Here is a 27,151-nt window from a genome sequence, read left to right as displayed (position 1 = left end):
CTAAAGACAGCCATGCTAAATACAGCCTTACTAAAGACAACCATGCTAAAGACAGCCGTGCTAAATACAGCCTTACTAAAGACAGCCTTACTAAAGACAGCCATGCTAAAGACAGCCATGCTAAAGACAGCCATGCTAAAGACAGCCATGCTAAAGACAGCCTTACTAAAGACAGCCGTGCTAAAGACAGCCTTACTAAAGACAGCCATGCCAAAGACAGCCTTACTGAAGACAGCCATGCTAAAGACAGCCTTACTAAAGACAGTCATGCTAAATACAGCCTTACTAAAGACAGCCATGCTAAAGACAGCCATGCTAAAGACAGCCGTGCTAAATACAGCCTTACTAAAGACAGCCATGCTAAAGACAGCCGTGCTAAAGACAGCCTTACTAAAGACAGCCATGCTAAAGACAGTCTTACTAAAGACAGCCATGCTAAATACAGCCTTACTAAAGACAGCCATGCTAAAGACAGCCGTGCTAAAGACAGCCGTGCTAAAGACAGCCATGCTAAATACAGCCGTGCTAAATACAGCCTTACTAAAGACAGCCATGCTAAAGACAGCCTTACTAAAGACAGCCATGCTAAAGACAGCCATGCTAAAGACAGCCGTGCTAAAGACAGCCATGCTAAAGACAGCCTTACTAAACACAGCCATGCTAAAGACAGCCATGCTAAAGACAGCCATGCTAAATACAGCCTTACTAAAGACAGCCTTACTAAAGACAGCCATGCTAAAGACAGCCATGCTAAAGACAGCCTTACTAAACACAGCCATGCTAAAGACAGCCATGCTAAATACAGCCATGCTAAAGACAGCCTTACTAAAGACAGCCATGCTAAAGACAGCCATGCTAAATACAGCCATGCTAAAGACAGCCTTACTAAAGACAGCCATGCTAAAGACAGCCGTGCTAAAGACAGCCTTACTAAAGACAGCCATGCTAAATACAGCCATGCTAAAGACAGCCTTACTAAAGACAGCCATGCTAAAGACAGCCATGCTAAAGACAGCCATGCTAAAGACAGCCTTACTAAAGACAGCCATGCTAAAGACAGCCATGCTAAATACAGCCATGCTAAAGACAGCCATGCTAAAGACAGCCTTACTAAAGACAGCCATGCTAAAGACAGCCATGCTAAAGACAGCCTTACTAAAGACAGCCTTACTAAAGACAGCCATGCTAAAGACAGCCATGCTAAAGACAGCCATGCTAAAGACAGCCATGCTAAAGACAGCCTTACTAAAGACAGCCATGCTAAAGACAGCCTTACTAAAGACAGCCATGCTAAATACAGCCATGCTAAAGACAGCCATGCTAAAGACAGCCTTACTAAAGACAGCCATGCTAAAGACAGCCATGCTAAAGACAGCCTTACTAAAGACAGCCATGCTAAAGACAGCCTTACTAAAGTCAGCCATGCTAAAGACAGCCTTACTAAAGACAGCCATGCTAAAGACAGCCATGCTAAAGACAGCCTTACTAAAGACAGCCATGCTAAAGACAGCCGTGCTAAAGACAGCCGTGCTAAATACAGCCATGCTAAAGACAGCCTTACTAAAGACAGCCTTACTAAAGACAGCCATGCTAAATACAGCCGCGCTAAAGACAGCCATGCTAAAGACAGCCTTACTAAAGACAGCCATGCTAAAGACAGCCATGCTAAAGACAGCCTTACTAAAGACAGCCATGCTAAAGACAGCCATGCTAAAGACAGCCTTACTAAAGACAGCCATGCTAAAGACAGCCTTACTAAAGTCAGCCATGCTAAAGACAGCCTTACTAAAGACAGCCATGCTAAAGACAGCCATGCTAAAGACAGCCTTACTAAAGACAGCCATGCTAAAGACAGCCATGCTAAAGACAGCCGTGCTAAAGACAGCCATGCTAAAGACAGCCATGCTAAAGACAGCCATGCTAAAGACAGCCTTACTAAAGACAGCCATGCTAAAGACAGCCATGCTAAATACAGCCATGCTAAAGACAGCCATGCTAAAGACAGCCATGCTAAAGACAGCCATGCTAAAGACAGCCTTACTAAAGACAGCCTTACTAAAGGAAAATAAGGTCAGGAACGTGACAATGTTCTTGGACTCAAACACTCCTTTTAGCGACACATTACTCGTTAGATTCATGTGAAATATAACTATTTCCTGTCTGTTCCTGGAAGTAGTGCGATGTAATTTTCTCTCATATGTTCATGGAATCAAGCAATCAAAAAGTTGTGAAAATGTCAGGAAGTGTGTTAGACAGTTATACAGTGAGCCCTGCAGGTATAACGTATGATATTTTCTCGAGCTCCAGTATCCATACAGTGGAATCGATAATACAGTATATGGGAAGATTAGGCCTGGCTTCCTCCTATGACCATCAACTGTTTCAGGAACGGTTTCATTCACCAAAGGTTAGGACAGATGAGCGACTGCAAGCTCGAAAATATATTCAAGGAGTTGCTGTTCCAATTATGTTCCTAACTTGAGAAGGCTTAAGACGTTATCAGTGGTGAAACCATAGACATATAATGAATAGAATGGGCTTGGAACCTCTGACCCTGAAGATTTGACTGCTAAACTTGAATGGAGATACCCTGTCTATTCATACTATTTCTAGGGGTGAAACATTAACTCTGTTCCTTCCATGTGAAATTAGTCTAATATTTCCCCAGACTGCATTGCAGAGACTAACTCAAGATGAAAGTGTCTCAATTGGAAATCCAAGTATTGAATCATTTGAATTTCAATCATTTTACTCGTTCTCAATGTCAAATTGAGTTGACTTTCACATATGAGACTGGTTTACTGCAGATCAAGCTGGGTGAAAGAGGGCCATTTGAATATGTATATTTGAATATTTATTTTTAAGTATGTCTGTTAGAATATGCCAAATAAAATAAAATGTTATCGGTCGCATACACATATTTTTCAGATGTTATCGCAGGTGCTGCGAAATGCTTATGATTCTAGCTCCAACAGTGCAGTAATAATAACAATACAAAATAATACACACAAATCCCAAAACTTCAAACAAAGGAATTAAGAAATATCAAGACAGGTAATGTCAGACTCCTAATTATACATATATACTGTATGTATATGATGGTGTGTATAGACAGTATGGACAGTATATGAATAGAAAAAGTGTGTACAGCGATAGTTATATAGGACACGACTCCCTGATGTATCTCTGGAAGGAGATCCTCGTTCTGAGCTCGTCTACTTTATTATCCAGGGACTGAACATTAGAGAGTAATATGCTCGGAAGCGGTGGATGGTATGCATGCCTCCTGAGTCGGACTATAAACCCTACTCCGTATTCCTCTTCTCCGCCGACGGCGTCTAAGAGCAGCCCCTGGGATGAGGGAAATTTCCTCGGAGGGTACAAACAAAGGATCCAATTCAGGAAAGTCACATTTCTGGTCGAAATGCAGTTGAGTGATCGCCAATCTAATATCCAGTTATTTTCGGCTGAAATAATAATGCAAGAAACATTCTGAGGAAATAATGCAAGAAATAAAATCTCTCTCTCTATATATATACTGCAAAGTTGGATAGGAGCTAGGAACAGGGCAACTATGTCTGTCAGCGCCATCTTGCTACTTCTGTTGAGGATGTCTGTTTATGTGTGTTTCTCTGGCTGTCTGTTGATTGGAGATGTTGAGTCAGTCATGTTGTGAACATGGCTCATTATGATAGTAGGGAGTGCATCCCAATTGACACCCTATTCCCTATATAGTGCACTACTTTTAACATAGCCCTATTGGCCCTGATCAAAAAGTAGTGCACTCTAAATAAAATAGGGTGCCATTTGGGATACATCATAGCTCCGATGCTGAAGCTGAGATGCTCTCCGTCCTTTATGCTCTTCCAGAGTCACACGTCGAGATGAGACACGTCTGAGCAATGCATGAATGAGTATGATAATTCAGTTGTAATGTGATCACACTGTTTACCCCAGCTATATTTTTGTTATATGTGTGTTTGTGTGTGTGGGGGGGGGGGGGGCATTCTTGTGTGTGTTTAGTTGTGTGAGTTTGTCTTGTGGGAGCTCTTAGCTGTGTGTGTTTAGTTGTGTGAGTTTGTCTTGCGGGAGCTCTTAGCTGTGTGTGTTTAGTTGTGGGAGTTTGTCTTGTGGGAGCTCTTAGCTGTGTGTGTTTAGTTGTGTGAGTTTGTCTTGCGGGAGCTCTTAGCTGTGTGTGTTTAGTTGTGGGAGTTTGTTTTGCGGGAGCTCTTAGCTGTGTGAGTTTAGTTGTGTGAGTTTGTCTTGCGGGAGCTCTTAGCTGTGTGTGTGTTTAGTTGTGGGAGTTTGTTTTGCAGGAGCTCTTAGCTGTGTGTGTTTAGTTGTGTGAGTTTGTCTTGCGGGAGCTCTTAGCTGTGTGTGTTTAGTTGTGGGAGTTTGTCTTGCGGGAGCTCTTAGCTGTGTGTGTTTAGTTGTGTGAGTTTGTCTTGCGGTAGCTCTTAGCTGTGTGTGTGTTTAGTTGTGTGAGTTTGTCTTGCAGGAGCTCTTAGCTGTGTGTGTTGTGTGAATTTGTTTCTTAGCTGTGTGTGCGGAAGCCCATATGTCTCCTCCATTATATTGAGAACTGCTTCTTCATTCACCTCCAGTCATACTATACAGTGGCTTGCGAAAGTATTCATTCACCCCCCTTGCCTTACAACCTGGAATTAAAATAGATTTTTGGGGGGTTTGTATCATTTGATTTACACAACATGCCTACCACTTTGAAGATGCAAAATATTTTTTTTGTGTGAAACAAACAAGAAATAAGACAAAAAAAACAGAAAACTTGAGCGTGCATAACTATTCACCCCCCCAAAGTCAATACTTTGTAGAGCCACCTTTTGCAGCAATTACAGCTGCAAGTGTCTTGGGGTATGTCTCTATAAGCTTGGCACATCTAGCCACTGGGATTTAAAAAAAAACATTCTTCAAGGCTGAACTGCTCCAACTCCTTCAAATTGGATGGGTTCTGTTGGTGTACAGCAATCTTTAAGTCATACCACAGATTCTCAATTTGATTGAGGTCTGGGCTTTGACTAGGCCATTCCAAGACATTTAAATGTTTTCCCTTAAACCAGTCAAGTGTTGCTTTAGCAGTATGCTTAGGGTCATTGTCCTGCTGGAAGTTGAACTCCGTCCCAGTCTCAAATCTCTGGAAGACTGAAACAGGTTTCCCTCAAGAATTTCCCTGTATTTAGCGCCATCCATCATTCCTTCAATTCTGACCAGTTTCCCAGTCCCTGCCGATGAAAAACATCCCCACAGCATGATGCTGCCACCACCATGCTTCACTGTGGGGATGGTGTTCTAGGGGTGATGAGAGGTGTTGGATTTGCGCCAGACATAGAGTTTTCCTTGTTGGCCAAAAGGCTCAATTTTAGTCTCATCTGACCAGAGTACCTTCTTCCATATGTTTGGGGAGTCTCCCATATGCCTTTTGGCGAGCACCAAACATGTTTGCTTATTTTTTTCTTTAAGCAATGGCTTTTTTCTGGCCACCCTTTCGTAAAGCCCAGCTCTTTGGAGTGTACAAAGTGGTCCTATGGACAGATACTTCAATCTCCGCTATGGAGCTTTGCAGCTCCTTCAGGGTTATGTTTGGTCTCTTTGTTGCCTCTCTGATTAATGCCCTCCTTGCCTGGTCGTGAGTTTTGGTGGGCGGCCCTCTCTTAGCAGGTCTGTTGTGGTACCATATTCTTTCAATTTTTTATAATGGATTTAATGGTGCTCTGTAGGATGTTCAAAGTTTCAGATATTTTTTTATAACCCAACCCTGATCTGTACTTCTCCACAACTTTGTCCCTGACCTCATTGGAGAGCTCCTTGATCTTCATGGTGCCGCTTGCTTGGTGGTGCCCCTTGCTAAATGGTGTTGCAGACTCTGGGGCCTTTCAGAACAGGTGTATATAAACTGAGATCATGTGACAGATCATGTGACACTTGGATTTAACTAATTATTTAACTAATAATGTGACTTCTGAAGGTAATTGGTTGCACAAGATCTTATTTAGGGGCTTCATAGCAAAGGGGGTGAATACATGCACACACCACTTTTCCGTTTTTTATTTTGTGGAATTTTTTGAAACAACTAATTTTTTCACAATTTTGTGTATGTCCATTGCATGAAGTCCAAATACAAATCAATTTAAATTACAGGTTGTAATGCAGCAAAATAGGAAAAACGTCAAGGGGGATTAATAGTTTTGCAAGGCACTGTATAAAGTACATTCAGAAAGTATTCAGACCCCTTCCCTTTTTCCAAATTTTGTTACGTTACAGCCTTATTCTAAAATTGATTAAATAAAACATTTCCATAATCAATTTGCAAACACTACACTGATAATGATAAAACAAAAACAGGTTTTTAGATTTTTGGGGAAAAATGTATAAAATAATAATACAATTTTAAAAAACGTATTTATGCTTTTTTTGGTATTTCTTTTGCATTTTAAATATGGGTCCTCAGCAACATACAGTGTAATCTACACTCAGTTGGACCCCCCTTTGCCTACAGAACAGCCTGAATTCTTAGGGGTATGGAAAAAATTCCCCATTCCATTACACCACCGCCACCAGCCTGTACCGTAGACACCAGGCCATGGTCTCATGCTGCTTAAGGCAAATCCTGACTCTGCCATCAGCATGATGCAACAGTACCTTATCCACAACAGCCTTATCGACAGCGGCAAAACTAGGTCTGAATCTCCCCATTGTTATAAAGCCTGAAATTATAAAAAATATTTGATTGATTACCAAGTAATTAAGCTGGAAGGATTCGCTGATTCTGTTATTTTCTCCTTTCAACATCAGAGGGATTTTGATGCTGTGATTCAAAAAGAAAATGAGTGTTTTCCATAGAATTGTGATCCCGGGAGTTTATCTTCCGCCTCCACATGCGGCATCCAGACAGGGCTAGAATCACACCAGCTCCCTTTACTAAAGACAGCCATGCTAAAGACAGCCTTACTAAAGACAGCCATGCTAAAGACAGCCGTGCTAAAGACAGCCATGCTAAATACAGCCATGCTAAAGACAGCCATGCTAAAGACAGCCATGCTAAAGACAGCCTTACTAAAGACAGCCGTGCTAAAGACAGCCTTACTAAAGACAGCCATGCCAAAGACAGCCTTACTAAAGACAGCCATGCTAAAGACAGCCTTACTAAAGACAGCCATGCTAAATACAGCCTTACTAAAGACAGCCATGCTAAAGACAGCCGTGCTAAATACAGCCTTACTAAAGACAGCCTTACTAAAGACAGCCATGCTAAAGACAGCCATGCTAAAGACAGCCATGCTAAAGACAGCCATGCTAAAGACAGCCTTACTAAAGACAGCCGTGCTAAAGACAGCCTTACTAAAGACAGCCATGCCAAAGACAGCCTTACTGAAGACAGCCATGCTAAAGACAGCCTTACTAAAGACAGCCATGCTAAATATAGCCTTACTAAAGACAGCCATGCTAAAGACAGCCATGCTAAAGACAGCCGTGCTAAATACAGCCTTACTAAAGACAGCCATGCTAAAGACAGCCGTGCTAAAGACAGCCTTACTAAAGACAGCCATGCTAAAGACAGTCTTACTAAAGACAGCCATGCTAAATACAGCCTTACTAAAGACAGCCATGCTAAAGACAGCCGTGCTAAAGACAGCCGTGCTAAAGACAGCCATGCTAAATACAGCCGTGCTAAATACAGCCTTACTAAAGACAGCCATGCTAAAGACAGCCTTACTAAAGACAGCCATGCTAAAGACAGCCATGCTAAAGACAGCCGTGCTAAAGACAGCCATGCTAAAGACAGCCTTACTAAACACAGCCATGCTAAAGACAGCCATGCTAAAGACAGCCATGCTAAATACAGCCTTACTAAAGACAGCCTTACTAAAGACAGCCATGCTAAAGACAGCCATGCTAAAGACAGCCTTACTAAACACAGCCATGCTAAAGACAGCCATGCTAAATACAGCCATGCTAAAGACAGCCTTACTAAAGACAGCCATGCTAAAGACAGCCATGCTAAATACAGCCATGCTAAAGACAGCCTTACTAAAGACAGCCATGCTAAAGACAGCCGTGCTAAAGACAGCCTTACTAAAGACAGCCATGCTAAATACAGCCATGCTAAAGACAGCCTTACTAAAGACAGCCATGCTAAAGACAGCCATGCTAAAGACAGCCATGCTAAAGACAGCCTTACTAAAGACAGCCATGCTAAAGACAGCCATGCTAAATACAGCCATGCTAAAGACAGCCATGCTAAAGACAGCCTTACTAAAGACAGCCATGCTAAAGACAGCCATGCTAAAGACAGCCTTACTAAAGACAGCCTTACTAAAGACAGCCATGCTAAAGACAGCCATGCTAAAGACAGCCATGCTAAAGACAGCCATGCTAAAGACAGCCATGCTAAAGACAGCCTTACTAAAGACAGCCATGCTAAAGACAGCCTTACTAAAGACAGCCATGCTAAATACAGCCATGCTAAAGACAGCCATGCTAAAGACAGCCTTACTAAAGACAGCCATGCTAAAGACAGCCATGCTAAAGACAGCCTTACTAAAGACAGCCATGCTAAAGACAGCCTTACTAAAGTCAGCCATGCTAAAGACAGCCTTACTAAAGACAGCCATGCTAAAGACAGCCATGCTAAAGACAGCCTTACTAAAGACAGCCATGCTAAAGACAGCCGTGCTAAAGACAGCCGTGCTAAATACAGCCATGCTAAAGACAGCCTTACTAAAGACAGCCTTACTAAAGACAGCCATGCTAAATACAGCCGCGCTAAAGACAGCCATGCTAAAGACAGCCTTACTAAAGACAGCCATGCTAAAGACAGCCATGCTAAAGACAGCCTTACTAAAGACAGCCATGCTAAAGACAGCCATGCTAAAGACAGCCTTACTAAAGACAGCCATGCTAAAGACAGCCTTACTAAAGTCAGCCATGCTAAAGACAGCCTTACTAAAGACAGCCATGCTAAAGACAGCCATGCTAAAGACAGCCTTACTAAAGACAGCCATGCTAAAGACAGCCATGCTAAAGACAGCCATGCTAAAGACAGCCGTGCTAAAGACAGCCATGCTAAAGACAGCCATGCTAAAGACAGCCATGCTAAAGACAGCCTTACTAAAGACAGCCATGCTAAAGACAGCCATGCTAAATACAGCCATGCTAAAGACAGCCATGCTAAAGACAGCCATGCTAAAGACAGCCATGCTAAAGACAGCCTTACTAAAGACAGCCTTACTAAAGGAAAATAAGGTCAGGAACGTGACAATGTTCTTGGACTCAAACACTCCTTTTAGCGACACATTACTCGTTAGATTCATGTGAAATATAACTATTTCCTGTCTGTTCCTGGAAGTAGTGCGATGTAATTTTCTCTCATATGTTCATGGAATCAAGCAATCAAAAAGTTGTGAAAATGTCAGGAAGTGTGTTAGACAGTTATACAGTGAGCCCTGCAGGTATAACGTATGATATTTTCTCGAGCTCCAGTATCCATACAGTGGAATCGATAATACAGTATATGGGAAGATTAGGCCTGGCTTCCTCCTATGACCATCAACTGTTTCAGGAACGGTTTCATTCACCAAAGGTTAGGACAGATGAGCGACTGCAAGCTCGAAAATATATTCAAGGAGTTGCTGTTCCAATTATGTTCCTAACTTGAGAAGGCTTAAGACGTTATCAGTGGTGAAACCATAGACATATAATGAATAGAATGGGCTTGGAACCTCTGACCCTGAAGATTTGACTGCTAAACTTGAATGGAGATACCCTGTCTATTCATACTATTTCTAGGGGTGAAACATTAACTCTGTTCCTTCCATGTGAAATTAGTCTAATATTTCCCCAGACTGCATTGCAGAGACTAACTCAAGATGAAAGTGTCTCAATTGGAAATCCAAGTATTGAATCATTTGAATTTCAATCATTTTACTCGTTCTCAATGTCAAATTGAGTTGACTTTCACATATGAGACTGGTTTACTGCAGATCAAGCTGGGTGAAAGAGGGCCATTTGAATATGTATATTTGAATATTTATTTTTAAGTATGTCTGTTAGAATATGCCAAATAAAATAAAATGTTATCGGTCGCATACACATATTTTTCAGATGTTATCGCAGGTGCTGCGAAATGCTTATGATTCTAGCTCCAACAGTGCAGTAATAATAACAATACAAAATAATACACACAAATCCCAAAACTTCAAACAAAGGAATTAAGAAATATCAAGACAGGTAATGTCAGACTCCTAATTATACATATATACTGTATGTATATGATGGTGTGTATAGACAGTATGGACAGTATATGAATAGAAAAAGTGTGTACAGCGATAGTTATATAGGACACGACTCCCTGATGTATCTCTGGAAGGAGATCCTCGTTCTGAGCTCGTCTACTTTATTATCCAGGGACTGAACATTAGAGAGTAATATGCTCGGAAGCGGTGGATGGTATGCATGCCTCCTGAGTCGGACTATAAACCCTACTCCGTATTCCTCTTCTCCGCCGACGGCGTCTAAGAGCAGCCCCTGGGATGAGGGAAATTTCCTCGGAGGGTACAAACAAAGGATCCAATTCAGGAAAGTCACATTTCTGGTCGAAATGCAGTTGAGTGATCGCCAATCTAATATCCAGTTATTTTCGGCTGAAATAATAATGCAAGAAACATTCTGAGGAAATAATGCAAGAAATAAAATCTCTCTCTCTATATATATACTGCAAAGTTGGATAGGAGCTAGGAACAGGGCAACTATGTCTGTCAGCGCCATCTTGCTACTTCTGTTGAGGATGTCTGTTTATGTGTGTTTCTCTGGCTGTCTGTTGATTGGAGATGTTGAGTCAGTCATGTTGTGAACATGGCTCATTATGATAGTAGGGAGTGCATCCCAATTGACACCCTATTCCCTATATAGTGCACTACTTTTAACATAGCCCTATTGGCCCTGATCAAAAAGTAGTGCACTCTAAATAAAATAGGGTGCCATTTGGGATACATCATAGCTCCGATGCTGAAGCTGAGATGCTCTCCGTCCTTTATGCTCTTCCAGAGTCACACGTCGAGATGAGACACGTCTGAGCAATGCATGAATGAGTATGATAATTCAGTTCTAATGTGATCACACTGTTTACCCCAGCTATATTTTTGTTATATGTGTGTTTGTGTGTGTGGGGGGGGGGGGGCATTCTTGTGTGTGTTTAGTTGTGTGAGTTTGTCTTGCGGGAGCTCTTAGCTGTGTGTGTTTAGTTGTGTGAGTTTGTCTTGCGGGAGCTCTTAGCTGTGTGTGTTTAGTTGTGTGAGTTTGTCTTGCGGGAGCTCTTAGCTGTGTGTGTTTAGTTGTGTGAGTTTGTCTTGTGGGAGCTCTTAGCTGTGTGTGTTTAGTTGTGTGAGTTTGTCTTGCGGGAGCTCTTAGCTGTGTGTGTTTAGTTGTGGGAGTTTGTCTTGTGGGAGCTCTTAGCTGTGTGTTTAGTTGTGTGAGTTTGTCTTGCGGGAGCTCTTAGCTGTGTGTGTTGTGTGAATTTGTTTCTTAGCTGTGTGTGCGGAAGCCCATATGTCTCCTCCATTATATTGAGAACTGCTTCTTCATTCACCTCCAGTCATACTATACAGTGGCTTGCGAAAGTATTCATCCCCCTTGGCCATTTTCCTATTTTGTTGCCTTACAACCTGGAATTAAAATAGATTTTTGGGGGGTTTGTATCATTTGATTTACACAACATGCCTACCACGTTGAAGATGCAAAATATTTTTTTGTGTGAAACAAACAAGAAATAAGACAAAAAAAACAGAAAACTTGAGCGTGCATAACTATTCACCCCCCCAAAGTCAATACTTTGTAGAGCCACATTTTGCAGCAATTACAGCTAAATGTTTTCCCTTAAACCACTCAAGTGTTGCTTTAGCAGTATTCTTAGGGTCATTGTCCTGCTGGAAGTTGAACTCCGTCCCAGTCTCAAATCTCTGGAAGACTGAAACAGGTTTCCCTCAAGAATTTCCCTGTATTTAGCGCCATCCATCATTCCTTCAATTCTGACCAGTTTCCCAGTCCCTGCCGATGAAAAACATCCCCACAGCATGATGCTGCCACCACCATGCTTCACTGTGGGGATGGTGTTCTAGGGGTGATGAGAGGTGTTGGATTTGCGCCAGACATAGAGTTTTCCTTGTTGGCCAAAAGGCTCAATTTTAGTCTCATCTGACCAGAGTACCTTCTTCCATATGTTTGGGGAGTCTCCCACATGCCTTTTAGCGAGCACCAAACATGTTTGCTTATTTTTTTCTTTAAGCAATGGCTTTTTTCTGTCCACCCTTCCGTAAAGCCCAGCTCTTTGGAGTGTACAAAGTGGTCCTATGGACAGATACTCCAATCTCCGCTATGGAGCTTTGCAGCTCCTTCAGGGTTATCTTTGGTCTCTTTGTTGCCTCTCTGATTAATGCCCTCCTTGCCTGGCCGTGAGTTTTGGTGGGCGGCCCTCTCTTAGCAGGTCTGTTGTGGTACCATATTCTTTCAATTTTTTATAATGGATTTAATGGTGCTCTGTAGGATGTTCAAAGTTTCAGATATTTTTTTATAACCCAACCCTGATCTGTACTTCTCCACAACTTTGTCCCTGGCCTGTTTGGAGAGCTCCTTGGTCTTCATGGTGTCGCTTACTTGGTGGTGCCCCTTGCTTAATGGTGTTGCAGACTCTGGGGCCTTTCAGAACAGGTGTATATAAACTGAGATCATGTGACAGATCATGTGACACTTGGATTTAACTAATTATTTAACTAATAATGTGACTTCTGAAGGTAATTGGTTGCACAAGATCTTATTTAGGGGCTTCATAGCAAACACACCACTTTTCCGTTTTTTATTTTGTGGAATTTTTTGAAACAATTAATTTTTTCACTTCATCAATTTGGACAATTTTGTGTATGTCCATTGCATGAAGTCCAAATACAAATCAATTTAAATTACAGGTTGTAATGCAGCAAAATAGGAAAAACGTCAAGGGGGATTAATACTTTTGCAAGGCACTGTATAAAGTACATTCAGAAAGTATTCAGACCCCTTCCCTTTTTCCAAATTTTGTTACGTTACAGCCTCATTCTAAAATGTATTAAATAAAACATTTCCCTAATCAATTTGCACACACTACACTGATAATGATAAAACAAAAACAGGTTTTTAGATTTTTGGGGGAAAAATGTATAAAATAATAATACAATTTAACAAAAACTTATTTACCTCAGTATATATGCTATAAGACTCGAAATTGAGCTCAGGTGCGTCCTGTTTCCATTGATCATCCTTGAGATGTTTCTACAACTTGATTGGATTCCACCTGTGGTAAATTCAATAGATTGGACATGATTTGGAAAGGCATACAACTTTCTATATAATGTCCCACAGTTGACAGTGCATGCCAGAGCAAAAACCAAGCCAGGAGGTCGAAGGAATTCTCCATAGAGCTCCGAGACACGATAGTGTCGAGGAACAGATCTGGGGATGGGTACCAAAACATTAATGCATCATTAAACGTCCCCAAGAACACAATGCCATACTTTCCGAATGTCAGTGTTTAGACATGACTTGTATCACAGAGCAGTGCCAGGAAATCATTTGATGGCTTTCAAATTGATTTGCCCCTGATACCATCTCTGAGGAGGCAGGTTATCTTTTTAAAAAGGAATTTGCTTTACAGGGTGCTAAAATGGTTTCTCAGTGAATGAGACAAGAAAGCACCTTGCCGTCGCGATGTGGTATGAATTGAACAAGCATATATTACTAAACAACATTCATTTCCTTTCTTCTGCACATTACTTCCTGAGGTCGGTGAATCTGATGAAAGTAATAACTCTTGGGGCCTAGCGATGCTGTGACACATTTATCGAGGAATAGATTACCTCACATATGAATGGCTGCCACAACATTCAAACGGCCTAATTCCACAACATTCACCCCCTCCTCACTACTTACAATGATGCAGCCAGGCCCAACCGCGATGAGAGCGATAGCTATTTGTTTGGATCAAAGGTGAAACCGGACATTATCATAATGTGAACAAGTACTACAGCATGTTCAGTAGTATAATAATGAAATATAGCTTTTTTTGTCGGTCCTTGGTAATACATGTAATACCTATTATAGTACTCAATCTTAGACACACAGAGGACGACACACAACCACCAGCATAAACCCACTTGACAATAATGTAGCGCCATGGAAAAGAGGTAATCCTGGCGCAGGATGAGGTGCTGCTTCCACTGCAGATTATACAGATTCGATAGCTCCCTTTGGCGACTGTGGTTGTGTCCCGTTGTTATTGGCACTCTCGATTCTCGTGCTGGGAAATCCTTGTGCTTCCGTCCTGGCAGATCAACTCTGACTCCTCCTTTATTCTTTATTTCTTTATTTAGATGATTTACCACAGTTGAAATGTCCAGGGTGGCTGCGTGGTGAGATAGCACTTTGAGAGCGAGAACCGGGCTTCAAGCGTAAACTGTATGCAAATTGATGGCATTATTTGGCAGCTAGCCTCATAATGGGATACTTGATGGGTTGAATAAATTGCAATCACACGGAACCCGCCGGTTTGGCTCGGTGACAGGAAAATAAAGGTGACATGCAGAGGAAGTCCCCAGCTAGGCCGGCGTGTTTTTCTTAAGTTATTTATCACCAGGGCACTCTTGAAAAGAAAGGAAATAAATAAATAAACCTAACAGCACTCATCAAGAACTACAATCTCAGGCTCTCCAGGTGCCTCTGAGATTTAAAGCTTTACAAGGTAACTACTATAAACCTTTGAATGTTCTGCACCAGTAGCATTAATGCATTTTTTTTAAAGTTGACTTTAACTGCTGAGTGTCAGAATTGGAGAGGGAAGATATTTGCTGTGTCAAAGCAACCAGTGCTTGTATATTTTATTAATGTTCCATTCTATTATGCTCTGTTCCTGCTAATTTCGCTCAAAGCAGAACTAAGGCAAACAGCACAGTGAGAGATCATTATTTTTTTGACTTGCATAAAACCTAATAGTAAGAGGTGTTTTCTCTTTATGAGGCTAACTTTTCTGTTAAACATAAAACTATTACGAAAGTTTGTATATACAGTAACAGCATCAGTGATATTGTGTAGTGTCGATGTAGTTGTCACATATACGTGAGAAGCAGAGGAATTGTATAAGAATCATTCTTTCCATGGCAGATGTCAAGTGCAGATAGAGTTGCAAAGGGAGGGTATATTACTGGAAACTTTAGAAGTCTACCAGTAAACTTCCAGAATTTTGGTAACTTTCAAGTTTTGGGGGGGATTTTATAAAATTACTTGTAGTGGTCATTTTGGGTTACTTCATATTATCACACGTCTGTAATTATCTCACTTCATATTATCACACGTCTGTAATTATTGCACTTCATATTATCACATGTCTGTAATGATCTCACGTCATATTATCACACGTCTGTAATTATCTCACTTCATATTATCACACGTCTGTAATTATCTCACTTCATATTATCACACGTCTGTAATTATCTCAGTTCATATTATCACACGTCTGTAATTATCTCACTTCATATTATCACACGTCTGTAATTATCTCACTTCATATTATCACACGTCTGTAATTATCTCACTTCATATTATCACACGTCTGTAATTATCTCACTTCATATTATCACACGTCTGTAATTATCTGACTTCATATTATCACACGTCTGTAATTATCTCACTTCATATTATCACATATATTATCACACGTATATTTATTTGACTACATTTACTATTGTAAATGTTTTGGCAGCAAACTGGTGGCAGTTGTGAAAAACAGTAAATAGTTGGAAGAGTTGCAGAGTTAACTGAAAGTAATGACATTGTTGATTAGGATGCTTTCTTCATTAATCTTCTCTGGAACCATATGCTCTATCCACTAGAAACTCATGGACAATATACACACAGATACTATATATGAATACATTTTTAAAAAAAAGTTATTCAATGCAGGCTCTGCATCAATCGGCTCACTGAACTTGGACAGATTTGCCTTTTCTTCCCCTCCAGTCAGGAGCAGAATGGTGTCTCCGGTCAGAGTTAGGAGCAGAATGGTGTCTCCGGTCAGAGTTAGGAGCAGAATGGTGTCTCCGGTCAGAGTTAGGAGCAGAATGGTGTCTCCGGTCAGAGTTAGGAGCAGAATGGTGTCTCCGGTCAGAGTTAGTAGCAGAATGGTGTCTCCGGTCAGAGTCAGGAGCAGAATGGTGTCTCCGGTCAGAGTCAGGAGCAGAATGGTGTCTCCGGTCAGAGTTAGGAGCAGAATGGCTTCTCTAATCAGAGTTAGCAGCATAATGGCCTCCCCAGTCACCTTTAGATATATTTACAAGCATTCCAACAGCCATGAAGGGCTCTTCACAGTGTTTCATGGCTTTTCCCCTTTGATTGGAAATCCACTTTGGGATGAGTGTCCTGTCTGCACTGTCAGGACCGTGCGGCTGACCTTAAAGGATGCTTTTTAGTGCGATGTGAACTTCTTGACTGGCATAGTGATCACGTGACCGTCATAAAACAGCCATTCTCCTTGGACTCACTTTGGGAAAATATTTTCCAATCTAGCTCTGTGTACTATGAGGTAAAAGCAGGAAGGGTAATGGTGTTGCCTGGGCAAAAATGTTGAAGCCTTAGGAGCATGACTTTGATCGCCGCCTCCACTGTGGAGCTGAGTTTAACAAAGCACCCTACGTGTTCTCATTATTTCTCTCTTTCTCTATACAGATGTATACTGTTTACAGAATGAATTGTTTGAATCTATGTGCATGTATATGCATGGAGAGAGAGAGACACCTGGGAGGAGTAGCATTGGCTCTAACCTGGCTGGAAATCAAAGGCAGACAAGGAGAACCTGGTGAAAATGGAGCAGCTGATTTGCTGTTCATAGCAGGGTGGCTTTGAACCGAGACGCAGGACTCCCCGATAAAAGTTTCGTTACACTCTGGCTCATTTTCGAAAGATCAACATCCTATGACTGCGTCCTCCTGCCATAGCAATCTCTCTCTCCCTGGCAGGCCTTAGCTCTCCCCTGAAGTTATCTATTTTCTCGCTCACACTGAGAATCCACCAAATAGTCTCCCTCGCTGTTATAATCCCCACCCAGCCGAGGATGAGCTGTCCGTCTGGGTTTTATTCAAGCTAATGTAATGGACAAGCATATCTGCACCCTTTTGCCATGTGAACATAAGGGGCTTTCACGTGAGACCGTTATGATCCCAGTGGATTGCATTCACATCGATTCCCTACGTGGGACAGTGACCGTTTTGCTGTCCTATTTGAACCCCATCAGTCTGGCTATAGTGGCTGTAGCTATAGTAACACACACTGCTTACAAATCGCCTAGCCATATCAAATGGTATGCTAGCTTGCTGATTAGCTAGCTAAACAGACTTGAGACAAACTCAACATAGCAATCCGGAATTGGTTTTATTTCGAACACTATTACATCACACATGGACATTGTTATGCAAAAAGGTGAGCAGCATGCCAATCGCTGGTATTATCCATCCAACCCCAATCCATTGTTATGGCTTTGTCTAGGTAACAAATGCTTCATACTCAAAAGCTCTAAAAAGCAGTCTCTAGCAGATTGATCCACATCCCTTTTTCCTAACGTGACAGCCCCTACTGGAGGAGACTTCTGTGATTTATGACTGTATATGTTACTGTCTAGATATGGTTCATGATTCCTTTAGTGTATGTCAGAAATGATGAACGGGTTCCATTGAATGTATCATATTGTGTCCCACCAAAATGGAAACAAGAGGATATGAATAGCATTCAGGAGAAAATGGAGCAAGATCTTCAGGGGACTATGGGAGCAAGATCTTCAGGAGACCATGGGAGCAAGATCTTCAGGAGACCATGGGAGCAAGATCTTCAGGAGACCATGGGAGCAAGATATTCAGGAGACCATGGGAGCAAGATCTTCAGGAGACCATGGGAGCAAGATCTTCAGGAGACCATGGGAGAAAGATCTTCAGGAGACCATGGGAGCATGCTCTTCAGGGGACTATGGGAGCATGATCTTCAGGGGACTATGGGAGCATGCTCTTCAGGGGACTATGGGAGCATGCTCTTCAGGGGACTATGGGAGCATGATCTTCAGGGGACTATGTGAGCATGATTTTCAGGGGACTATGGGAGCATGATCTTCAGGGGACTATGGGAGCATGATCTTCAGGGGACTATGGGAGCATGATCTTCAGGGGACTATGGGAGAATGATTTTCAGGGGACTATGGGAGCAGGATCTTCAGGAGACTATGGGAGTGTGATATTCAGAGGACTGGGAGCATGATCTTCAGGGGACATTTGGAAAATAATGAATGGGTGTGAAGACAGCATATGGGCGTGATATAGAATATGTTTCCTTTTGAATACATATGACACCTTCTTAGTATAGGTACGGTTCTGGGATATTGCTGTGAAAAGTCCTGAATTATATGAATAAAGACCTCCTTCTTTCATACTATTCCCCATATAATGTCAATGTTTTTGTAAGGTAAAAAACATGAGCTGGGGCACACCAATAATTTTTTGGTGTGTGTAGGTAAACTATAAACACAATACAATAACTGAAATATACAGACAAGAGTAAATAAAGTTAACATAGACAGGGGTATTATGAGTCAGAAGAGAATGTACATTTGTCAAAAGTATTTTTGTAAGTACTGTTTTTTTGTTTTTACATGACTAAAAAACTTCACCATGATGTTTGTTCTACTTTAAATACATTAAAGAGGGGTTTGTTCTCCTCCCCAACTTCATCTTATGAATAAAGAATATTCCAAGAAAAAAGCAAACTATGAAAATGAAAATCGGGGTACATTTAAGAATATTTAAACTACTCTACAATAGCAACAACATTTAAACAGAACACACACAGCCTTCAGGCAATAGGAGCTCATGTCAACTGAACATTTCCTTCATAAGACAGATAAACCCAGAGGACGGCCCTGGATAGAGTGGGTGTCAAATATTTTATTAAGTCTTTGCTGAAGGGATTGAAATGCCTGGCACTTATTCCACATGCGAGCGCAATGATCTGCGAGCTACAAGGATAAATGAGGCTAATTTTGAACAGGCTTCAATAAAGGCGAGGCTTCAGCTCTACAGATCCATCATGGAGCCGGGGCTGTCTTTTCTAGGCAGAGACTCCCCTTTCCCTCCCCTCCAGCGTCAGGGAAAGGTTTTGCATCAATACAGAGAACAAAACAGATGTGCTTTAGCCCTGTTTGAGCTGCCTGGCTGAGGAAATACTCACTCTACATACAGCACACATCTGTCTCCTTATGAAAATGTGAAGAATGGAAGAAAACAGAGTTGGAAAGAAATTGTATACAGTCCACTTGCACTGGAAAGTCTGACTTGAATGTATGTTGTCTTGTGTGTGAAAAGTGAAATATCTTCCCTTGTGGAAAAAGTTAATTATGCACAACCATACCTGACATTTGGCTGACATTAACATCTTGTCTCTGTTGTCCTGGTCTTATTTTCAGGTGGTGAAGTTCCGTATACCACCCTGGCCACGAGGATGATGATGGGGGTATGGTGGCTCTTTGCTCTAATCGTCATCTCCTCCTACACGGCCAACCTGGCTGCCTTCCTCACCATCACCCGCATCGAGAACTCTATCCAGTAAGTAGCACACCACTACTCCGGGTTGAACTTTCCCCCAGGTACAGATCTAGGATCAGCTTCCCCAATCCTAACCTTAACCATTAGTGGGGGAAATTCTAAACTGACCCCAGATCAACATTAAAGGCCAACTTCATCCTATACCCACACCATCTCTGTCTTCATCATTGAGTGAAAACTGTCACACAGTACCAGACATATTTTACAGGCCAGGGTTGTTAAAATAAGAAGGGACGATATTTGTTTCAACATTTAATTGGGACTAGACTATTGGTTAATGTGGTTTCTTCAACCCACATGCTCATTATGTTACAGACCTTGATGTTGGATACATTTCCATTCAGGATCTGTTTTGTTGGATACATTTCCATTTAGGATCTGTTATGTTGGATACATTTCCATTCAGGACTGTTATGTTGGATACATTTCCATTCAGGATCTGTTAGGTTGGATACATTTCCATTCAGGAACTGTTATGTTGGATACATTTCCATTCAGGACTGTTATGTTGGATACATTTCCATTCAGGAACTGTTATGTTGGATACATTTCCATTCAGGAACTGTTATGTTGGATACATTTCCATTCAGGACTGTTATGTTGGATACATTTCCATTCAGGAACTGTTATGTTGGATACATTTCCATTCAGGACTGTTATGTTGGATACATTTCCATTCAGGAACTGTTATGTTGGATACATTTCCATTCAGGAACTGTTATGTTGGATACATTTCCATTCAGGATCTGTTATGTTGGATACATTTCAATTCAGGAACTGTTATGTTGGATACATTTCCATTCAGGACTGTTATGTTGGATACATTTCCATTCAGGAACTGTTATGTTGGATACATTTCCATTCAGGACTGTTATGTTGGATACATTTCCATTCAGGATCTGTTATGTTGGATACATTTCCATTCAGGAACTGTTTTGTTGGATACATTTCCATTCAGGATCTGTTATGTTGGATACATTTCCATTCAGGAACTGTTATGTTGGATACATTTCCATTTAGGATCTGTTTTGTTGGATACATTTCTATTCAGGAACTGTTATGTTGGATACATTTCCATTCAGGAACTGTTATGTTGGATACATTTCCATTCAGGATCTGTTATGTTGGATACATTTCCATTCAGGAACTGTTATGTTGGATACATTTCCATTCAGGAACTGTTATGTTGGATACATTTCCATTCAGGATCTGTTATGTTGGATACATTTCCATTCAGGATCTGTTATGTTGGATACATTTCCATTCAGGAACTGTTATGTTGGATACATTTCCATTCAGGATCTGTTATGTTGGATACATTTCCATTTAGGAACTGTTATGTTGGATACATTTCCATTCAGGATCTGTTATGTTGGATACATTTCCATTCAGGAACTGTTATGTTGGATACATTTCCATTCAGGATCTGTTATGTTGGATACATTTCCATTCAGGAACTGTTATGTTGGATACATTTCCATTCAGGAACTGTTATGTTGGATACATTTCCATTCAGGAACTGTTATGTTGGATACATTTCCATTCAGGAACTGTTATGTTGGATACATTTGTGGGTATTGTCACGCTCGTCGTCTAGGTGGAAATGACCGGACCAAGGTGCAGCGTGGTGAGCGTACATTTTCCTTTATTTATGTAAATGTCGCCAACAAAACAAGAAACAAAGAAACGACCGTGACGCTTACTAGGGCTATAGTGCCACTAACAAAGATAACTACCCACTTTATACAAAGGAAAAAAGGCTGCCTAAGTATGATTTCCAATCAGAGACAATGATAGACAGCTGTCCCTGATTGAGAACCATACCCGGCCAAAACACAGAAACTAACAACATAGAATGCCCACCCCAAATCACACCCTGACCTAACCAAATAGAGAAATAAAACGGCTCTCTAAGGTCAGGGCGTGACAGGTATAGTACATATTACATGTTTGTGAAATTGAAATTTAACTCAGCACCTGTGTGTGTGTGTGTTCTCTGGCTTACTATCAATCTGTCAGACCTGTGCTGGTCTCCAGGCCACAGACACACACTGATGCACAAGACATGTACACATACAATAGATTTACCTTTACCCAGGCATACACACACACACACACACACACACACATACACACACACACACACACACACACACACACACACACACACACACACACACACACACACACACACACACACACACACACACACACACACACATACACATTCACACACCGCACAGGACCTCACACTGCAGTTGGCAGAGTGTGTATATAAATGAATCCCTGTGGGAATATGCTGCCGTCCCACTGGACACAGACATCAGTTCAAGGTTTAGTTTTGATTTACATTTGGTTGAGATGTCAACTATCTTGAATTCAACGTAAAATCAACGAAAAATGCAAATCCAATCCGTTTTCCAGGTTGATTCAGTGTCATCATCACACTCTTCTCTCTGTATAAACCAGGCAGCCTGCTGTTTTTGGAAAGATGGAGCGTCTGTCATCTCCCCCTCCAGGGGCCAGTGAGGTCCTACGTTTTTTATTGAGTGTGACACAAATCAGATCTATCATCCTGCAGGTGACGTCACCTGTGGCGGGTAACTGTTTTCCGAGGACTCCATGGAGGACTCTATGGTGATTTAGGAAGACTAAACTTAGTGCACTGTGCAACGCTAAAAAAAGAGTTGACCTGGGGGAGTGTGTGTGTGTGAGTCAACAGTTAGCAGCACTCCTAAGCCTCCCACGCATGTCTTTAGTAAACCTTCTCTCTTTTCGCCGTCTCGTCGTCATGACGCGTAAATCCCCACCGCTCATTGGGCTAATCAGATTCCAGAATGCCTAGCAGTGATATAGTTAATTGTGCTTTGCAAGAAAATCTAATCTCGCTGCTCGATCTCACACACACACACAGAGAGAGAGAGAGAGAGAGAGAGAGAGAGAGAGAGAGAGAGAGAGAGAGAGAGAGAGAGAGAGAGAGAGAGAGAGAGAGAGAGAGAGAGAGAGAGAGAGAGAGAGAGAGAGAGAGAGAGAGAGAGAGAGAGAGAGAGAGAGAGAGAGAGAGAGAGAGAGAGAGAGAGAGAGAGAGAGAGAGAGAGAGATTTTTCTACTTGCATGAGATGTCATTAATGAGTCCTTCTCAGATTGCTTCGTTCTACTTCTATGCAGCTAATTAGGATTTCCATAAATTTCAATGTATTATCTTTAATGTGTAGACTCTTCTGGGGTCATTACTGGAATAATTAGAGCCTAAATTCCACACCCAGGGGCCTGTTGTTTTAAAGAGGAGGGATGTGCTGCCTCTGTCAGGAAACCTTGCAAGATTTATGTAATGTGCTTTGAGGGGGGGGGGGGGGGGGACTGTGATTTTGTAATTAGATGGTCTGTGATCTGATAAAAGTTTGATTACCATTTCACCGGGTTTGGGAAGTGGAGCTCTCGCATCTCTACCCTCTTTGGTCCTCATTCACATTTCAATCTATCTCTATCTACAGATAAGGGCTCTATAGGAAGGAGCCATATAGATTGTCTTAATAGCTATTTGCTCTGGCATCTCAGTATAGATCATTGAGTCAGTGAAGCTGAATGGCTTGGCACAGTGACAAGAAAAAATAGACATATATTTAAGTAATTATACTCTGAGGTAGGGCTGTGGCGGTCATGAAATTTTGTCGGCCGGTGATTATCAAGCAAATAACTGCCGGTCTCATTAATTAATTAAAATAAACACTGAGGAGGACCTTTGGAACGTCCACATTTTAAAAAGTATAATAAATCCATTTAATATAGCCTTACACCATCACAGGAAATCCATTATATATTTTAGACGGGTCGAAAGATACATAATGTAGTCTATGTAGTCTATTTCAGAAGAACAGAATAGCATACTCTTGAGTTGTCCTTATGTTAGGTCCTGATCTGGCTATGCCATAATATGGCTGTGGCCTACACCAGTTCATTTAGCGGACAAGATTTGCTTATAATTCCGTGGCATTATTTGTTATTATTATATTGTATGAAGAATACAATTGAACATAGCTAAATAATATAGAAAGGCTATTCTGTGTTGAGAGGTTAACTATATGCTTAATTTAGAGTTATTTATGCAACTTTAGTTGTGATACAAACGTTGGGCTATGTGTTTAGATTTTTAATACATTCTAAGGGTGCATGATATGACTCTAATGATGATTTGAAAAAAGTTGCATTGAAGGCATGAGCTTTGATTTGTTTTTTTGCGCAGGCTGCACACACTTCATCAGTCTCTCATTTACAATTATACAAGCACTTGATAATATTCTCACCAGGCCTCGAATTTCTCATCGGCATTCCCCTTGTGTGGCCATAATGCCCCCTAAGAAATCCATGACTTTTGCAGTCAAAGTGGCATTTGTGCCCTTAAGCTGATTATAATCATTGTAATTCCCTTCTCCCAACTGCCTTGCTCCGAAGCACCTCTCACTCACATACATGGCTCTCTCAGATATCTCAATTCTTATTAGCCAATGCCCATCACTTGATCGTGTCCTTCTCGCAGCTAAGTAGGCTACAAGTGAAAACAGAAACATCAGAGACGCAACTGCAAGGCGCATATTGAAGATGTTAGAGGAACCTGCCACGTTTACTTTTTGTCAGCCAACAAGATGAGTAACGAACAGCAAAAAGCAATAGCCTATGTCAATCTACTATCCCCCATAGTACAAACGTTGACATATTCTATTGGTCAACTTCGTCTTCCGTGCAAGAAACAAATATTCCAAACATATGCTGAACAGTTGTGGGATGCTATAGATCCCAAATTAATACAACCACTAGCATAAAAAAACATTTAATAGCAATGAGGCTGATGCAACAGATCAGAAAGTTTAGCTGAATTTTTTTTTTTACTATTAGGCTGTGGTGGAAAATGTACCCAATTGTCATACTTGAGTAAAAGGTAAGATACCTTAATTACTCAATTAAAAGTGAAAGTCACCCAGTAAAATACTACTTGAGTAAAAGTCAAAAAGTATTTGGATTTAAATATACTTAATTATCAAAAGTAAATGTAATTGCTCAAAAGTAAAAGTATAAATCATTTAAAATTCCTTATATTAAGCAAATCAGATGGCAAAATTGTTATTGTTTTTTTTAAATTTACGGATAGCCAGGGGCACACTCCAACACTCCAACATCATTTACAAACAAAGCATTTGTGTTCAGTGAGTCCGCCAGATCAGAGGCAGTAGGGATGACCAGGGATGTTCTCTTGATAAGTGTGTGAATTGGACCATTTTCCTGTCCTGCTAAGCATTCAAAATGTAATGAGTACTGTCAGGGAAAATTTATGGAGTAAAAAGTACATTATTTTATTCAGGAATATAGTGAAGTAAAAGTTGTCAAAAATATAAATAGTAAAGTACAGATGGACTAAAAAACGACTTAAGTAGTACTTTAAAGTATTTTTACTGAAGTAATTTACACCACTGTTATTAGGCTATTTCTTCACATTATAAGCGCAACAGTGCGCACAAGGCAGTAGGCTATAAGCGTGAATGTTCCAAAATGCAATCAATTAGTGGGAAAACACTGTTCTCAAAAGTGACCGCAAATGTTAATTACATTAATGCATGTAATGCTTTATTATAAAGGTGCATTTTTATGGTGAAAATTATCTTCCCCAAACTTGAAACTCAAACGCGACCTATGTATCCCATTTATTCTCTACACCGATTGTAAAGCGGATTAATATGCTTAATTTTTATATATTATTTGGCCACTTTAGTTGTGATACAAACCTTATCTAAACATATAGGCCTATGGGCTAGGCTACATGACTATGATTTGAAAAAGTCGCAAAAGAAAAAAGGCACGCGCTGTTTCTTGCCCTACTGTACACCCTGGGCATCATTCACAAGTGATAGTGCATCATTCACAAGTGATAGTACATCATTCACAAGTGATAGTACATCATTCACAAGTGATAGTGCATCATTCACAAGTGATAGTACATCATTCACAAGTGATAGTACATCATTCACAAGTGATAGTACATCATTCACAAGTGATAGTACATCATTCACAAGTGATAGTACATCATTCACAAGTGATAGTACATCATTCACAAGTGATAGTACATAATTTACAAGTGATAGTACATCATTCACAAGTGATAGTGCATCATTCATAAGTGATAATACATCATTCACAAGTGATAGTGCATCATTCACAAGTGATAATACATCATTCACAAGTGATAGTGCATCATTCACAAGTGATAGTGCATCATTCACAAGTGATAGTGCATCATTCACAAGTGATAGTACATCATTCACAAGTGATAGTACATCATTCACAAGTGATAGGGCATCATTCACAAGTGATAGGGCATCATTCACAAGTGATAGTACATCATTCACAAGTGATAGTACATCATTCACAAGTGATAGTGCATCATTCACAAGAAATAGTGCATCATTCACAAGTGATAATACATCATTCACAAGTGATAATACATTATTCACAAGTGATAGTACATCATTCACAAGTGACAGTACATCATTCACAAGTGATAGTACATCATTCACAAGTGATAGGCTAATATTGTCACCCATTAGACTATTCTTAATATAATCTTGTCTTTACGTATACTAAATAATATGTGTGAAATTAGTTTTGATTTAGAATGGACCATTATCATACACCTTGCCAACCAGGTAGGCTATACTCCTGTTGTAAAGAGAAGCAATGTGCTTAATATGAGGAAAGTTGAGAAGTACATTTATCAGGTCTAGCCTATAGAAATCTGATGGGATCCTCTTTTTAATATTAGAGGCCATTCAAACAGTTTTTTCAGGCAATTGCATAGCCTTTAGAAATGTTGTGCAACATGAGCTCATTAAGTGTTTGATTCAATTTTCGAAAACATATGCAATGATGTCAGCTTGATTAGAGAGACAATAGAGTGCTGAGTACCAGGCAGTTATCAAGTTTGGTAGGCTACTGATGACCATCAGTAGCAAGTAGAGCTTGGAGAAGCCTAGTTACCATGACTAAACGGTCACATGGAATTTGACTGCGGTCATGACTTGTTACTGCCGGTGTGGCAGTAATACAGTCACCGTAACAGCCCTACTCTGAGATCTATCTGGATATGAAATAACAAATGATTGTTCAAAACTGAGTTTTGTGGACGATTGTTTTTGTTTGTGAATCCTGTAGGAGGAGAGTGGAGCTGAAGCAGCAGAGCAGAGTCGGAACAGAACGTGTGAACAGTAGATAGGACTTGGTAGACACTGTGGGCGGATTGATAAAAGAGGAGAGATGGAGGACTGTGGATTTGGTTCAGAAAAAAAGAAAAAGAGAGAATAGAAGAGAAGAGATGAGCGAGATGAGATGTAGCAGAAGGATGAGTATGAGGATGGAGGGATGGACTGAGGGAAAAAGTTATTTAGAGGACATAGCTCTCTGTCTCTCTCTCTCCGTCATAACCCAAT

General features: G+C 40.8%; 1 protein-coding gene across 1 annotated transcript in view; it reads left to right on the top strand.

Annotated features, from left to right (window-relative positions):
• LOC120050303 (glutamate receptor ionotropic, delta-2) overlaps positions 1–27,151 on the top strand; it is a 513,655-nt gene that overhangs the window by 416,564 nt on the left and 69,940 nt on the right. The window contains exon 5 of the mRNA XM_038996885.1: positions 19,538–19,676. Coding sequence (XP_038852813.1) covers positions 19,538–19,676 — 139 coding nt within the window. The remainder of the gene's footprint in view (positions 1–19,537; positions 19,677–27,151) is intronic.

The sequence above is a fragment of the Salvelinus namaycush genome, chromosome 1, assembly GCF_016432855.1.
Source record: "Salvelinus namaycush isolate Seneca chromosome 1, SaNama_1.0, whole genome shotgun sequence".
Taxonomy (NCBI): domain Eukaryota; kingdom Metazoa; phylum Chordata; class Actinopteri; order Salmoniformes; family Salmonidae; genus Salvelinus; species Salvelinus namaycush.
Note: the sequence above shows the minus strand (reverse complement) of the source record. Positions and strands in the feature narration are given on the sequence as shown.